The sequence below is a fragment of the Genypterus blacodes genome, unplaced genomic scaffold, assembly GCF_046128005.1.
Source record: "Genypterus blacodes isolate CSIRO-AG114 ecotype Tasmania unplaced genomic scaffold, CSIRO-AGI_Gbla_v1 ptg000012l_1, whole genome shotgun sequence".
Lineage (NCBI taxonomy): Eukaryota > Metazoa > Chordata > Actinopteri > Ophidiiformes > Ophidiidae > Genypterus > Genypterus blacodes.
In genome coordinates, this window is record NW_027466826.1 from 2,528,801 (window position 1) to 2,547,110 (window position 18,310).

Here is an 18,310-nt window from a genome sequence, read left to right on the forward strand (position 1 = left end):
AACAGTTTTGGGTTAATTTCAATATCAACTGTATTTGGTATTAAAAAACCTTTCATGACAGAAGTGCTATAGATTTAATTAAAGGAGGCTCTGAGAGGCTATAATATGATTTATCAAAATTTCAGTGTCCTCTCTTTAACATTCACCATGGTGGTCTTTGTTTAAAAAAAGAAGTGTGAGGAGTAATTTACGCTTCCATTGCCATAAACCGAGCTGCAAAGTGTCTTTTATGATTCAATTGTCCACATCATATTTCCACTGACAATACCTCAGGAGTGACAGGATGAGGGTGCTCCACTATCACTTACCGCTTCTCTTTCCTGCACTGCATCTGTTAAAGCCAAATGATATGACTTGTAATAGCCATAGCACTCATTATAGTCAGAGCCTTTATGGTGTCAAGCAATATCTGTCCTCTTGACCAGCTCAGAGTCTGTGCAGATTCTATGATTGCATTCCTTAATATAGTAGGAAACCCTCGATATCACCTTCATGAATAGAGGTTTGTGTTTATTCCATTGTCACAGGAATAAAAGAACATAGGTAATGCCACATCGAGGCAGTAAAAGCAATGCCAAAATAATGGGATGCCAAAAATATAGACAGTATTGCATGGATCACCTAAGCAGATCCATCTTGAATTGGAGCTATCTAATGGTAATTGTCCTAGTATATCTACTACCTGAAGATAAGAGCTGGAAACTGCCTCAACATGGGGACGGTCAAAGCAGCCTGACATGGAATGGACTGAAATGAGAAAAGGCTGGAGGGTTCACTACATCTACTGCGTGGTGATTTGAGATCGATTACCGTGTTGCACAGGGGGAGTTATCCATGTGCTGAAAAGTCCCCAAACAACCTCCTCAAATCACATCTAATAACAGTCCATTTGTATTGATCCTGCTGTATATTGAGTTTTTTGTCACCGCTCAGATTTGTGTGTATCCAGCTGCAGGTGGACAACAAACCCAGAGAAATAGGAGTGAGATGATGCATGGCAAATTACAGCCACACTCTGTCATACATGCTGGGCTCTCATAGAGCATCAGACAGATTTAAAAACTCAGCGCAGATGAACAATGAAGGGATTGCTTTGGTGAGCCTTTTAGCCATCATGTCTCTCACACACACAGTCAGATGTGACATATCCAGCTCAGTTAATCAAGCATTATGTATCACTTTACTCAATCCCAACTGCAATTTTTATAATAACATGAAAACTAATTCTGACATCTATCAGGAGGATTAATGAGGTATAATAGTCAGTATTGGTCATATTGATAGTTTGCCGTAATGAATTTATCAAAGGAATTATTCTACACCAGGCTTGTAAAGGGAAGATGGCAAAAATATGCAAAATTCATACTAGAGTAATTCACAAAAACATAGTAACTACATTGTGTTATGCAAAATAAGCATTATGGTAACTGAAACTCATCCATAAAGCCTCCCTTACATTAATTTGCACACTACTGACTGATTGTTGTGGGCAGGGGACATATTTAAGAGCCATATTTTACACTGGTTCCTCTGTGAAAGCAAAATTAAAATGTCAAATCACTAATAGAAACCTTATTTCTCTGCTTTAGAGCTTAGAATTTTAAGAGAGGAGAAGTGTCTGCATCTACTCACGACGCATGGGTCTGTGTGTGTGTGCTTGTGTGTGTGTGTGTGTGAGAGAGAGAGAGAGAGAGAGAGAGAGAGAGAGAGAGAGAGAGAGAGAGAGAGAGAGAGAGAGAGAGAGAGAGAGAGAGAGAGAGAGATGCAGCGCACAGAGGTTGATACAAGAAGGTACAGTACTAGAATGTGTGAGATCAGATCAGAAGGCACCATTCTAATAAACTGACTAATCAACTGGGTGCGGTTATCTATGATTGGATTGATAAATTATACATGTGAGTCAATAAAATGTACCATCACTTTGAAACAGATCTTTATCTTTGTGTAACACTGTTTTCTGAATACCTTACCTAACATGCAAATGTGGAGGCTCTCTCTATGCCTCTTGGCAAAAGATAAAGGAGGCCATGTGTCATGATTTGGCCATACTGACATATCTGGTGCTGTGTTTTATAAATGACCCCCAATGATCCAGTTCTACTTGTTTCACATCAGGTGAAAATACTGTCTCTTCTAGGGCCATCACCCAAAAAAACCTGCATTGTTCTGATTGGCCAGTGGCGTCAGGCCTGAGCTAGCAACAGTCTAACATATGAGGAAGTATATCAAAAAGCAAACTGTGTCACCTTAAAACCTCAAAGCAGCCCATGAAAAACCTTTTGAAGATGCTAGCAACTCCAACTGATCCAGATGCTTTTTTCATTGACATGGCAGAAACAGCAGCATCTGCTGAAACAAAACTTATATTACTGACGCAGTTCTTCTACAGACATACAGCAATTATTTGTAATTAGTGAGAAAGGCTGCAAAATACATTTGACATCTCACTCGGCACAACTTTTGTCCTCTTGAGAAGCGGATGTCAGCAGTTTCAGATTAAATCTTGTCAAATGCTAATTTAGGCTGTCAGAAACTTCAGGCAAAGGGGTTCAATCAGCCAGTGGCTGTTCTTCAGGTGTCAAGACTCTGGCTTTTTCCTCAGTGGTCTCTCAATAATAAATGATAGGAAGGTTCTATTGGAAGGTATCCTGGGTGCTGGGAAGGTGTGTAGGGTGTTTGTAGCTAGAGGATCAATAGAAGGTGGTTTTATTAGATCTCGTGGACAGGACATGCTGTGTATTAGATTCCATGTGCACGCTTCCATAGGAGTCTCCAACCCAACATCATTACTCCCCTGTAGTAAAAGCTACATGAACTGAAGCTTTCCTAATACATTCGTACAAGTTCAGAGATCCTCCAGTTTGGTTACATTGGTTACTGCAATAGAATAACTGTAGAGAGGATTGTTAAGTCTAAAATTATACACCATGTATGGCAACACTGTGATTTATTGAAAATTCTAGGGTCAGATAGCAGGGCAGCTGTCTTATTGCTATCTTATTTTTCATATTCTGTGACTTTCTATCAGCAGTAAGCGATTTTACATAGACTAATGCATCAAAAGCCATGTCAAAGAGCAAGTAGTTGTATGGAAAAAGGAGATTTCAAAAAACGGTTGGCTTTTACAGACTTTTTATTACTCAGCTATTGATGCCCTGGGATTTTTAAAGAGACACTTATATCTTATCTTGTTTTTTAGTCGAGGCACTCCCCCATATGTGTTTATCTTTGCATAACATCAGTAAATCTTCTCTCACCATGGGACATGTCTCTAACGGTTTTACCATAGCAATAGTAGACACCAGGAAGACTAGCTCTGCTTTAGGGCCCAGATAATAGGGATCCTACAAATAAACAGATCAACAAAGAAAGAGTCAAACCACTACTTGAAAAGCTCAATCTTCACCCTCAGGAGTGTTCAAGTTTTTGCTAATACTGCTTTCTCATCCAAGACCTTAGAGAAAACTGTTTTTTTTCTGTCAGCTCTGTGACTTCTTTTGAGATAATAGTATCTATGAGATGTTCCAATTAGTGTTCAGACCTCATCATATTACAGAGACCACAATGGACAGCATCATACTTGACAGTGCAGTCTTTGACACACTTGAAATGAAATTACTCTGTTAGATTGGTTGCAATTGCACATGGACAAGATTTCAACTTTAAATTTTATAAAAGCACACGATGCGATGCGATGCGATACGATACGATACGATACGATACGATACGATACGATACGATACGATACGATACGATACGGTACGGTACGGTACGGTACGGTACGATACGATACGATACGATACGGTACGGTACGGTACGGTACGGTACGGTACGGTACGATACGATACGATACGATACGATACGATACGATACGATACGATACGATACGATAGAAACAAGAGCATGTATGACATGTAACTTTCATTTCTTCACTTAAATCTATAATTTTAATTGGGGCAATGGCAAAGACTGTCTTAATTTAATCCGAACCATTGACAGGGCTTCCATCCTGCCTAGTTTCACTGTAAAAAGACTGTTTTTTTTTTTAATCGACAAATGGGCAACAGCTGCAAAACTGCCTTCTTCCACTTGCACTACATCTCTAAATTAAGACATACAGCATCTCACCCAGACACAGAGAGATTAATCTATGCTTTTATTGCCACTAGAATTGATTGCTGCAATGCCTTGGTGGTCAGAGGTCCCGCCAAATCACTTAACAATCTGCAATTGGTTCACACTGCAGCAGCTGGAGTCATAACTAGATCCAGAAGTTGACGACATCACTCCTGAGCTCTTCAACCTTCACTGGCTCCCTGTTAAATTTGGCATTGATTTTAAAATACAGCTTTTAACATATAAAGCCTAGCCGAGCCTCTTACTGCATGTTGTCGCCCATGGATCCTGCATTCTCAAGACACCCGCCTCTTACAGTATACAGTATGTCCCAGTTTTACACTTGAAATCAGCAGGTGGCCGAGCCTCAGCTTGTATAGCACCTGTCTTATGGAATCAGCTTTCTATATTTCTTAACCAGTCGAAGTCCCCTGAGATTTTTGAGTGTAGATTTGAGTTTGGGTGTTTTTTCTTATTGTGAAGTGGCCTTGCCACAATCTATTTTGTAAAATGCAGTATATATGCAAATAAGTGACTTTGTTTTTATGAAAATAATAAATATACAGTAATTTGCTGATTTGCTGTTTGTAGGAGTTTGAATACAGGATATGATAGTGCAGACACGTTTTCAACTGCATCATTTCAGAGTGCTGACTACATGAATCACACTCATAACACACTTCCATCCAACATCCTACATTTGCACATGATAATGTGATTGCACACGCAGACTCATAGAATGTAATGTAATACAGTTTAATCCTTATGGGAGCTTCAAAGGGGAGGGGAAAGAAAATCAACACTGGCTTAAAGCAGCGAGCAGTCCTACTAAATCCCATATTGATTGAATAAGTGGGTAATTTGAGGTAATGATAGTTGTGAATGCACATGAAAATTTGCACATTTGTCTCTTTGATCGTTCTTTTGTGAACTCTACCAAAGAGGTTTTGTTTTCATCTGTTTATCTACCGGTCAAGCTGATAATGAAATGTTTGAAAAAAGCACATGCTGATATGGGAAGTAAACAGTGATCAACGTGGGTAACAATAAAGTTACCCACAGAGTCTAGTCTCCATCTGGGAGGCAGGCTACCTGAGAGCTTCATTGCATGGTGGGATTGACTTTGCTGGTACCCCTATATACATATAAACAGAATAGTGTGTGCGGATCCGGGCCAGGTAAAGTCCCTGTATAGACCAAGAAAGAAGAGTGGTCTCCAGGGGGGCTGCATCATGGCTGCCTTGCGCTGACCCCTCTGTATTTGTGTGTGTGTGTTGTGAGTGACCAAAATAAAGTAGCTTCTTGTACTTGTTTGCCTTGACGATGCTTTGCTCTGGGTTGACTGTCTTTGTTGGCTCTATCTATTATGTTGATGAGTACGCCTGTTAAGCTGTTAAACTTCTCCTTCTAAATCGCCAAAACTAAACAACCATTAACCATTTCTAATCCCCCAAACCATGGTCAAATAAATTCCCCATCTTCCCATCAGCTTTATCACTGCAGTATGAAAGTTAATAACCGGAAAGTCATTGCTGGAATTCAATGGTATGTTTAAAGCGATAAGGAGGTATTAAAATTAGTGTGAGAGGGTAAATGAGGTGACAGCAGCAAAGCAGCTTTGCAAGTGCGCGTCAGGCTGAGGCGAAGACGCTGAGTCATTGAGGTGTCAGCGTGTAGACACGATAATGAAACCTCCTTTAATGACATCAGACAGAGAGACGCAAAGACAATAAATCTGTAATCTGTGCCCAAAGATGTGATAACCCATTAGCCACATATAGATAACATCTGCTCCCTGCCATGGGATGATGCACCATTTTACATTTCACTTAATTTTGCTTTTCTAATCCCTCAGCCCCTCAGCCCCAATGCACACACTCTTCATCTTCTTGTGCCCAAAACTTCAGGAAATTAACAAGACTCAGTTGTGGCAGCATGCACAGGTGTTTCCCACATGCACTTGTAATGACCTGAATTTACAGGTAATCTGAGACTCTACTCCAATATGGCATTCAAAAATCAGATTTGTATTGTTCATGGAGCAGGTTTAAAGATCTCATTTTATTTCATACCCAATGCATGTATTTACTTTTTACTTTTTTATCTGTGTTCTAGATAGAATGTGTCTTACTTTTCTGCCATTTCTCTGCATTTCCCAAACTGAACTATGATAGTCAGAGGAAATAAGTTAATTTTTAATGTGTATTTTGTCAAGGACACTAAAATGCTAACACACAAACTTTCTCTCTTCCAGAGAGCACAATGTCAAAGCTCTTCATGGGCTTTATTTTTATAGTGCTTTCAGCAAACACTGAAGCTGGGGAATAAAATGTTTGAACTAGAGCATACTGACGTTGGAGATAAATAATGATGAATACGCGCAACAACAAAATACAAAGGGAAACAACTTGATGGGAACAGAATCCAGTCTCCAGCTGGGAAGCGGTCAACCTTGCAGCTTTATTGTACTGTGTGATGAACTGTGTGGGTGCTTCGACATATAAATACACACATGCAATATTATAGAGATGAAGAGTTATTTCCTTGCACCCATAGTGTAAATTTAATAGATGGGGTAGAAAAGAATGTCATTAAATATGATAAATGAATACTTTTCATCCATGCTTGACAAAGCCTGCAGCCTCACATACTCTTTTCACATTCTGGGTCAAACATTCCACTGAAAGGCTCTCTAACTTCGTTTTCATAGAGGAAAGAATACTATGATTTGGTTCATTTTTCACTTTGCCCTATAGTTCCCATGTGATTATGGTCCAAGTTCAACGAGGTTACATAGAATATATACAACTTTCAAGATGTGATAATGTAATCAAGGTATAGGCTTTCACATTACTGTTATGATTATGAGGTTTTTCATGCCAGATGTTTGTCTTGATCACAGTCTTGACTACTTTGACAGCTGTAAAAATGGTTGTTGATTAGTTCAGGTTTGATAAAGGATGAACACAACTGTATAGCATTACTTATATACAGTATACATACATACTGTATAATTCATTTTTCATTCAAACACAATGGACCAGAACTTTTTGACCATGGTTAGTTTGGTCAAGCATCAGATAAAAGCTCATGACATTTAAAGCTCACAGATAAGATGATGTCACTACTTTTCAAAGTAATCCTCACTCTAGTCCTGCTCGGGTCTGCCACCAAAGTCGGACTTTGCAGGTCTCCATGTCACCATGAAGGGTCTGTGGAGTTGGCAGTCAAAGACGTCTGTGACATGAAAGTGAAGGTCTCTGTGTCTCCTGCCAAACAGCGAACTGACTTCTTTATCTGGAGCCAAGTTCTATAACTTCTTCAGCTGGACTCCCTCGCTTCAAAACTGGCAGCCTGAATCAATGCAACATACAGTGGTGTGGGTGGTATCAAAGAAACAGTAGCATTCTGTCAGACTTTATCTCAAGAAAAATTGTCCTTACAGTACCTCATCCATCCTTTTACTTGAGTTCAATAAGTATATACAGATAAGCTGCATGGTCTGTGTACATAACAGCAAAACAATTGTGCTATCAGAATGGTGGGCCTGGAAAACAAAATATGAGCTGTTCACATTTTTTGTTTGTTTCTCGTTCCCTTTTTGCATTTCTTTGTCTACCCCGAAAGTTAAACAAGTCACATTTTTCTTCGCCCAGTGAACAATGGTGGCAGTAATCACAAAGCGATTCCTTAAAGAATCAGAAATCTGAATTGTACTTGTCTCCTTTCATACAAAAATGTATTGAATTTTTACACATTGCACTATACTGTAAATGAACACAAACTTAGACTTTCATTTTGTTGTATGGTGTGAGTCGCATTGAATTAAACAGGGAAAATTGGAGGTGGAGAAGCAGAAACACCTTTATGCAATCAAGCATATAGACACCACAAATTATATAAAACAACCATTCTGTTGAGTCAACACACTGGCAGCAAAAATGTAACTGAAAAGTTGTGTAATAGCGAGCAGGCCTCTGCATAGTGGACTCTATTTCTCACCACAGGCTAAAACCTACAAGCAAATGAAAAGGTGAAATCTGCACAACCTGTCCAGCATCTGAATGTTTATTTCTCCAAAGCCAGAAAATGTCAAATGCTTTCAGGCCAACTTCAAATGTCAACTTGCGGCGCTTCTTGTAAGTGCACTTCACTGTGTGTTTTTGCAGGCTATCATAGCAATGCTTCAGAGTAGAGCCCATGTGTTATCTCATCATTTACCACTATCATAAATCTTCTGTCTTCAGCTCAGGCTTTGAAGTAATCTACCTTTTAAGATATCTTACTATGACACTCAAGTGCTTGCACATTTCTGGCGATCAAGGCTGAGACTGTGGCAGAGGAAACAAAGTTGCAGAAAATATTCAACTTTTCTGTGCTTATTCCAGCAAGACCATTTAATGGACTTCAGTGGAAACTAGAGCCAATTATTACCCTCTGACGATGATGAAATTTAACAGCTTATAGACTATACAGTGGCCATGTTTCACGTTTTGCATTAATTGTGAAAATTGTAATGTCCACCAAGTTTGGTTACACCCTTTTCATGAATGAGCAACACCCACTCAACATTGGCAGCAGTTACAGCAAAACAGAAAGGACAATCAATATAAAAAAGTTTTATAAATATTTGGTATTGCTGGGTCCAGACACCATATGCGTAAAACAAATTTGCAACAACGAAGTGATGGAAAATCAAGCAACACACCAATGAGGGTGGTCTATAACGAATGAGGATGGACTCAAGGAAGTCAGATTACATTAACTTTGATTCTGTTGAATGGCGGTTTAAACGTTGTAGACTGAAACGTAAAAGTGTCACTTACAGCGACCTGCTTACCACATTTCTTTGAAATCCGTCCATACATTTTTGAGACAGAGACACAGAAACAGACACAAACATGACTGAGGTTGGCAGAGGTAATTATCTTATTAAAAGATTTTGGATCAGTGTTGCGAGCTTGAGTTTCGCACTGTAGCAGAACATTTCCGTCGCTGCTTCAGACTAAGGAGCTGCTGGAGATGACATCGGAAGTTCAAAAACTTCAGGACAAAAACTTCTTGTTCTGTGACCTGAGGGAACACTTTGATAGACGGGTACCTTTTTTAAATTTCATGCAGGAAACCAGCCCGAGCTTGGGTTAACTGACTGTGGCAGAGTTCAAAGGATTGGAGAAGACCAATCAAGCATACCCTTGGGCTGCCGTTTTTAGATATCTGGGTTAATGGTGGTGAAAACATGTGAGCGATCTACTTAAAAACTCCCACAGCAGAAAATAATCACCAAAGTTAAGAGGGACTTCAGCTTTGAGAGACGCGTCACTAAGCAGGAAGCCTCTCCATGCGTCTCTTCTTACTCTGTGAAAACTAAATGCAAAATGATTCGTTTCAACGATGGATCCCATGTTGAAAATATTACATAAACAGGAAAAAAGACTGCAAGCTGGCAGCTCTACTTCCTGCCTCCACTTAAATGGGATTTTAATGGCAGCAGATAACGTCCCCCAGTCTTGGCTCCTGTCCAGGGTTGTCTTTTGTGTGGCTGCTTTGTACTGTATCCTCTCATACTGTCATTGTGCTGCAACCTGGTCATCCCTCACAGGAGACACTGCAGGTCTTCAGAGCTCCTGCAGGGCTTTTGTCTTGCCTGCTTGTCTCCCACCTCAGTAGCAGATCTTCATGTAAATGGCTTTCCAAGGATTTTGAGCCAGCATTGTCCAGAGGGAGAGAAAATACAATCGGTGTCGAGAGAACCTGCTATATTCCAAAGAGATCAGTGGAGCTGCAGAGATAACCACTGTGTGAATGAGAATCATGGTTATGCATTGTGCAGATTTAAGTGTCAGATTTTCTTTTTCCTGCAACAATTTGCATATGGTGCTAATAGGATTTCATCAACTTCTTTCTATCACCTCTGCTCACCCCACTGCTCTCTCAGTGCACTGCAATTAGTGCAAATCTGTAGATGTCATACTGCATAAATGTTGATGCACCCTGCCTAAGAGAGTTTCTTTCCAAAAGCTGCGCAAATCCATGGACAGTGGACAGACTGACGAGGTCATGTTCGTCATTCATGTGCAAATTCATAGTAATGTACTGTCTGAATAGAGTGGAAACATCAAAGCTGCATTCACACCATCTTGTGCTGAAGAGACTCTTTTCAATCATAACCTCCATGTGAGGTTTTTATTTATTTATTTGAGTTGTATGTAGGGAAGTCACATTCTGTTTTGGATCCACGCACCGTCCTCGGCTTTGAAATCTCCCCCATTTGATCACTGAATATTATAGTTAAACCACGTAGAGGAATAATGATAAAACCAGAGATTCATCGGGATGCAGGAAATTGTACATCGATTGTGCCGTTGCTGAGGATGTATTCCATAAATTGCAAGGGTTGCACAAAGCTTAATTAGATCATATGCTCATCTCCAGCCATTAGTATTTTGATTGAACTGCGCTCTGTAGTGAGTGAAATATACAGAGGTATATGAAGGAAAAAGAGATGCACCAGGAATTGAGGGCATGGGGTAATCTTTTCAGCACATTACAAATAGGCAGGACCTTTAAATTGTGTCTGGGTGCTCACCGGAGACCTATCGCTCTGAGCTAAGATTGGAGCCTGGTGTAATATGTGTGTGAAATGAGAAACATAACGGTAACACTGTGCAGTTTCCCTGATGAATAAGGCCACATTTAAACTCACGTTAAATGGACTGGCTTTGATAGACCACAAGGTTAACCCCTTTGAGGGGTGAAAGAGGAACGACTATCCATTCTAATGAACACACAGACAGCAAACTCAATGCCTGCACACAGTCAAAAGTGAACAAAACACTACTGATAGATGCATGAATGAAGCAAGACGAGGCAAAATTACAAAAATTAAATAAAGATGCCTTTTCCAGTCTTTTTTAATCTCATCAACATAATATTTTCAACACAAAAAAAGTAAAAGATGAGTAGGGAAGCAGATGTTGACTTTTTCTCCAAAGGCACTGACTCTCATTTTCTCTCATTTGTGCTGCAGGTATCATACGACTCCCACGCAAAGTATTAAGAGTCATGCAGAACACATTGCTGCTAAGCTCCTCAGGAGCCAGCATATGGCTGTGCATAATTTTTCTTTTGGCCCAAGCAACTTCTCTAATGTGTCAATATGGTGCAAATTCTGCTAAATGTAAACACTATACTGTATAAAACAGTATGCATTATTCTCTTTGGCATTCTGTGGTCATCTAACTTATATTTCTGTACTCAAACGCACTTGTCCAGGTGTGTATATTATTGCAGTATTTGATTATTTCAATTGTCCATAAGCTTCATTCATTGGCAGTGAATAGTAATAACAGATGGGAGCTTCTCCATAAACACACATTCAGTAAATGAGATGCTTTGGTTATGGAATTGACTTCTAACCATGTCTGAAAAGAGACTCATTAAAAGATGTTTAATTGGGGCTTCTCTAATGTTTATCCCCGAGCTAGTGAGATGAAAGCTTTATTTTTTTAGGACGCATCTTTCAGGGTAAATATTTCATTATGTATGAAATTAGATCTGTCAGTGTTTGGTGTGCACCTATGTTTGGAATATATTGTCTTACTTACCCTATAAAACCTTGTATTAAACTGAAAGAAAACACAGATCCTTATCTACAAAATTTCAATCAGCATTGTCATTAACCATAAAAACAGAATAGATTTAGATGTAATGCCTTTGATTTTGTTTAGTTTTTTTGTTATGTCACTTCGGAAAGATTGGAAAGATTGGAATTTCAATGCCGATTTGTTTGTAACAATGACTATTTGAGTTTACTTTTTCAGTCAATCTCCACAATCTCTGCAGACTTGTTTTTGCACAGTACACTCTTTATGATGTAGTTTTTGTGTAACAATCCAATTTAGCTTTGTGACAGATATGTGAGATGCCTTGTAATCCTGTGTGGTCTTGGTTTTCAATTATATCAATCTCCAAGAATACCAAATGCCATTTCATCATTATCACTGTAAAGCAAAAAGAAAGCGGGTCAAATCTCATTGATCTGCAAAGAACTCTGATGCATGAAAAGACTGAGGCTATTGGAAGCGTTGAAACAGCAGCATTATTGAATATACTGTGGAAAAGGAACAAAGCAAGCATTTATCGCCTCTGCTTTTATTGTTCATCAAACTCTGCCAAGTTCGAACAATCTGCTGCCCTTGAAGTCATAAATGTGAATGAGAACACGTGGGACTGCACTGTGAAAGCTGACATTTTTGTTAACAGCAACTTTGGCTTTAATTTGTTTTAGTCCAGTAACATCTGCAGAAGCTCACACCTAGAAACAATGGTAACTGCATTTGCTTTTCATTTGTGTAAAGTGTCTGTGTTTATTACAGTATCTTTAAGAGAATAGTATGCTCCCAGCAGAGGGTGCAGGTTATCAGATTTGTTAATTGCCTACAGCTCCATGTTGTAGAGTGAGCAACCATTTGTCAAACACTGTCAACTGGCAATAACGATGGAAAATAAATCCTGCAACCTTTTTTAAATATCAGCACTGTCAGTCGCATGTCCTGGCTTCACTCCAGACCTTTCTGGCTCTGATGTTTGGCTATCAGCCCCTGACATTTGGATGCAAACTGTTTCTTAGATTTTGTGATTGAGCAGTGTCACATGGCAAAATGATGGGTATTTTATTCTGCTCTCTTTCCCCTGAAAGACAGGCTTTCTAAAGTGTCAAAGTGCTGTGGAAACATCACTGGTGTTGGTGACATGATGTCACATTATATGCACCCAGGGAGAGAGAGAGGGAGAGAGAGAGAAGGGGGGAGAGGGAGAAAGAGAGAGAGAGAGAGAGAGAGAGAGGGAGAGGGAGAGAGGGAGAGATAGAGCAATTATGTACAACGCTGTACCATAAATACATACAGTCTGCCACCTATTGGATAAAGCACACAGTGCAATTTCCATTTTTAGTTGTCTCATACTTTACAAACTCTAGTTGAAACACTAGGTGGCGATACACTCCACAGTTTCATCCTGAGATCATTATTATTTTATTTAACCCCTTGACCATATTCATTATGGTCAAGATAGCGTTTCAAAATCACAGGGCAAGAGATGATCATGTTCCGTCAGCCACCTTCAGCTATCAGCAAAAAAACATTAGCCTCTTAAGGATACTTTAATTTATTCATAATTGATCATATAACCATAAACATATCTTTCTTATATTATATTTATATTATTACTACCAGAATTTGAGAACATGTGTGTTTGAGAACACATTTGTGTTGAGTTGACTTGTGTTGAGCTGCAACAAACAGCAAAAATAAGCAGTTTTATTTGTTATTTGCATTACCAAATTATAGTAGTGGGAGACAGACTGTTCTCACCCTAGTACCTCCCTGAAATGACATCTTAAATGATTTCACAGTTGTTAATGACATGATGAATGATGTCACAGTTGACACATGGTGTGACATGTGGGTGACGGGGGTGAAATATCAGGGGGAGGATGTTATTGAATGGTTGGCAAAAAAAAGGTATAAACACCCAAAGGGCGTTTTTAAGAGATGGGGCAGGAGGAGCCTGGGAGGCTGGGGTTAGGGGTGAATTTGTTAACGTTAGTGCTACTTCAGGTGGGAGGAAGGAGGGTTAGGTTAGGGGTGATAGGTCGGGCTGAAATGAAGGGAGGGATATATCGGGGGGGGGGCTGTTATATGAAGCAAGAAAAACATCACACACATGACAGAGATGATGAGCTGCCCTTCACCTTTGTCTGTCGGCAGTTCCCCGTCAGGCTGGCTTTCACAATCACCATTATCAAAGGTCAGGGGTCAAGAGAATGAGTGAGTTTGCATCTACCCTCCTCAGCCAGTGTTCACTCACGACCTGCTCTACACAGCCTTATCCAGGGGAAAAATAACCAGCAGGAAAGCACGTAAGGGACTCAAGTACTGTTGCATTAGGAAATTAGTCCACTAAGAAATGACTAGATTCTGGCACATTCTTAATATTAATGATGGGGGCATAAATGATGAACTAATAAAACAATAAAATTGTGTTAATAAAAACTTTAATGAAGATGTTGAAGGTATGATAAGAAAGTGGGGAAAACATGAATTTTGAATATGTGACATGAGAAGCTCACAGATAAGTACAACATCTATTCACCAAATAAGATCTCTATTTTGTGTGCGTGTGTGTGCGTGTGTGTGCGTGCATGTGTGCGCGTGTGTGCGTGTGTGCATACTCCGTACAGTTTCAAATCCAATTGATCATTTTGAATACTGTCACAACTGCAGTTTTACCCAACCCTCCTCAACATGTCAAGTCTAGTCATTTTAGTCTTAAATCACATTTCCGGTCTAAGCCAGTTTCACAACACCTACTTACACCTACACCTGCAAAAAAAACACAAAGTCAACTCTTGTGTGGAGAAACAGGTGTAATTATGAGATCACACACAGATGACAAAAGCTTAATAACATGGATTTATTATCAGAGTGGAACTGATGCTGTGTGTGGGTGGTATGGGAAAATAGTCAATACCAAATTGCACAAGTCCTATTAACAAGTTTTAAACTCGAAAGCCTGCATATGCAGCACACTTTTTCCAATTGTGATGTATACAATACCTTTCAACCTTTTGTTTTGGGAGTAAATTCGTAAATAGTGGTATTTAAACCTGAGCACAATGGTATTTACCACCTTCTAATGAGTGCCCAAATGCAGCATAAGCACTACCCACTCAAAATTCAACTCAAAGTAGTAACACAAACAGAAAATCCTGTTTATTCTTGTGCTGATTGTGTACATTATACAAACATGGTGTTTGTCAGAGCACAGCAGAGAATTGTCAGTTAACTTTTATGTTGGAAGAGTGCACTTGTGAATTTACAAATTGCATGTTAATCTTATTGTGTAGCTCCTTACACATAGATTGACACGATAAAAGCCATGTGATTGGTGTCGTATAACACTGAAGGTACGGCTTTTTTTTAAATGAGACATTCAAATAAATGTAATTAACTGATTGATTCTGAACACCAACACTATGCTTTGTATAAATATCTCCTGGCGGTACATAAAAAATACCTGACCCTCTAGGAATGTCTAGAAAAGAATCGGTAAGGAACGTCAATTTTAATAAAACGGCAAATGTTCCCTTTTCTTGAATTGTTTATCGGTAATTTGAGATGAGAAACGGGGCAGGACAGACAAAAACAGAAGACCAGAGAGGGCTCCCTGTTCCTATGGTATTACTATTAAACGCTACAATGATTGATTATTTGGGGAAAGATACCACAATTAAAAATGAACCCTCCTTAAACATTCTCCTTGATAGAGATCCTATATTCCTTGTACTCCGCTAAAATTGCATAATTAGTATCAATTGCCGTCCATGTAAAATCATTTAAGTTTAAAAGGTTTTGTGTTGAATTAAGTGTATCAAAATATTTGAATCAAATCGCTTCTGATGCACCGATTCCTTCCCTAAATAATCGGAATCGGAATCAAAACGCCTTGTTACCATACATTTATATTGCTACTACTTCCCTGGTTTGTGGTATCTTTAAATCGGTATTTTTAATCTGTATATATGTTGTGTGGTGGATAGCTGTGTGTTGTCAGGCCTGGGTGGGTTTGACGCTTTAATAGTAAAGCTGTCCGTCCCGCCCTGGCAGGGACATGCTGCCCCCTATCAGCACTGACAGGCCCCGCCCCGCCTATCAGCATCTCCGCTGAGCCTGGAAGCAGCGGGAGTCCGGAGAAGCAGGAGCAGGCAGCGCACACTTCAGCGGCTCCCACGTTTAGTCCGATCCATAGCGAGAGCTGCTCCGAGGCAGTGGAGGTGATGATGGCGGCGGCTGTAGAAAGAGGAGGCGTCCGGGCCGCTTTCCTGAACCCGAGCAGCGGCGGCGGCGGCGGCGGAGGACAGGCACCGATAACCCTCCCGACCGGAGTGGTAGCCGGGGCTGCGGTCCTGGGCTCGGGCTCGGGCTCCGCCAGCATGCCTGTGCCCATGAACCTTTTTGCGACCTGGGAGATAGACCGTTCATCCCCAAGCTGTGTTCCGAGGTAACGTCAACGTTGTCGTGATAGTGGAGCATCTCGCAAAACAATATGTTGGCAAATCACCATTTTGTCTCATAAATTAACAGCGAACAAAATAAACAACGCCCCTGTTAAGGGGAATATTAGGCAAGGGGCGAGCTGCTACACATTTCCAAAACAGTTAGCTAAAGAGCTAGCTAGGGAGCTATTTCTAAGCTACATAGCTAGCTCGCTGCTCTGTGAGTTTCTCTCATGCATAATGCCAAAAACAAAAAACGCTGTGCACTCATTTTTCACATCGATCGCGCATTCTTTTGATGTTTCCATGCTTTATTGTTTGCTCTTTATAAATAACACAGGCATGGATTCATATATGTTTTGTAGAAACATTCATTGTGGTGTCTTGATATGTCCGTTATGATAAATAGCTAGCAAAAGTTGAGCTAACTACTTTATCAATCGCAGTGTTTACTGTTGCGTGTTTGAGTTTTTTTTGCTTTGTGTGCACATTGGTGAGCTTTACAGACACCACAGTTTCCTATTTCCATGTAAGCACTTGCTTGAACTGATTTACGGAATGCATGCCACCCGTTGGCAACACAACTGTCTATAAATACAGTGACATGGATGCCGTCCGTATAAGTAGCAGTCACCCCTTTCATCCTCTATCTGCTGTGTGTGAATCATGAGATGTTTGAGAAACTAGGCAGTTCGTCACTTTCGTATTGTATTTAGGTTATTACCAGTTGGTCATACATCTACAATAAACACAAGCAGTGTTACCGCAGCAGCTGAGGTTTGCTGTTGTGTTGTGTATGCAGATTTTTCCCAATTATTCACTTAATGCTACTCAGGTGAAACCATTTTGTGCACAACATTGCAGTAATATTCCGTTGTATTCTGTATTAATATTCATCATCAGTGAGCAGACAGTGCTGCCACCTGACCAGAAAACCTCTTGGGATCTTTGGGCACATTAATCAGGTTTGACCTAGATCTGTTCCACTCACAGTGAGAGAAATGGGATTGCAGTGGAAGGGTTTTTCCTCCACAGCCTGCGTGTGTGTGTACATGTGCATGTTACTTTCTCTTTACTGTCCGTGTGAATGAAGTCATGAAATGTTGAAAACATGAGTCATTTACAGTAACAAGTCTCTGAAAAATGCATTTGATCATTATTCTATTTACGCAACGACTTTGTGTCAGCTCAGCCCATTTGAAGCCAACACAAATAGAAATAAGCAGTGCTCAAAGTAACAGCATTGCTTTGTAATTTGACAGCTCACTGCCCTATTTTTTTTAACCATAGCTCTGTTTCTGAAAGGATTTTGTGGCTTTTATCTGTTTTATGATTAAAATGATAAAATCTTTGATGGTTGCCTGTGATTAAATGATTTCCTTGTCAAATAGATAAAGCTAATGTGTTGTGCGAGCATTACGAGTGTTGTTTTGATAATTTGTATTTCAGTGTAGAACCCAATAGTGAGCATGCTGCTGAAGGCTGTATACATTAAGTTTTAAGAGTACTGGCTCACAGTGAGAATGCAGGGAACATGTCAGTGCGTTTATGGAGTATTCTGTGAAGTGGGCACGTATTTGAACGTCTCTGCCTTTTACACGAGCTGCACTCTGTATGGTGGATGGCATACAAGGTGCTGTATTAAAAATGAATAGGGGTGTGGGGCATAATAATGGATTATTAATGTTCAGAGGTGTAGGATAAAGGTTTACTAGTCATTGTTCAGTAGAAGACTGGAGTCGCTGCTTGACAAATGCCTTTGTTAGCGTCTGTGGTAATTTGGCTCTTTGATATGCAATTGGGTGGCAGTTGATTTTGATGATGTGTGAGTCAGTAGTTTATTTAGCTGGAATGTAACTAAGTTTTATGATTTGTCATGGTGGTTTGGAATTACAGCACCCACAGGACCTTGCAGAGTCATTTGCCAGGCCTATTTCTGGGCAAGTGTGCCTTCTGTGTTTTTCTACCACTTAGCTCCGACTGTTGTGAAAGGTCTTGCGTGGAGCCCAACCCATAGGCCTGTTTAGGGGATTCTGCCTTGGCATTCTTTCAGGGGCTGGGCTTTTTTGTGTGCAGCTGTTTGCTCCTCAGCATGTGTGTGTGTCCAGCTGAGTGGCACGGTTGCAGACTGAGGGC

The 18,310-nt window shown here is 40.1% G+C and overlaps 1 protein-coding gene across 4 annotated transcripts in view; it reads left to right on the forward strand.

Annotated features, from left to right (window-relative positions):
- The first annotated feature begins 15,858 nt into the window (after positions 1–15,858).
- The window catches only part of LOC143011706 (phosphofurin acidic cluster sorting protein 2), a 41,768-nt gene continuing 39,316 nt past the window's right edge, over positions 15,859–18,310 (forward strand). For all 4 annotated transcript variants that reach the window (XM_076164681.1, XM_076164697.1, XM_076164688.1 and 1 more), the window contains exon 1: positions 15,859–16,179. In XM_076164681.1, the coding sequence (XP_076020796.1) occupies positions 15,956–16,179 (224 nt within the window). In that variant the 5' untranslated portion in view covers positions 15,859–15,955. The remainder of the gene's footprint in view (positions 16,180–18,310) is intronic.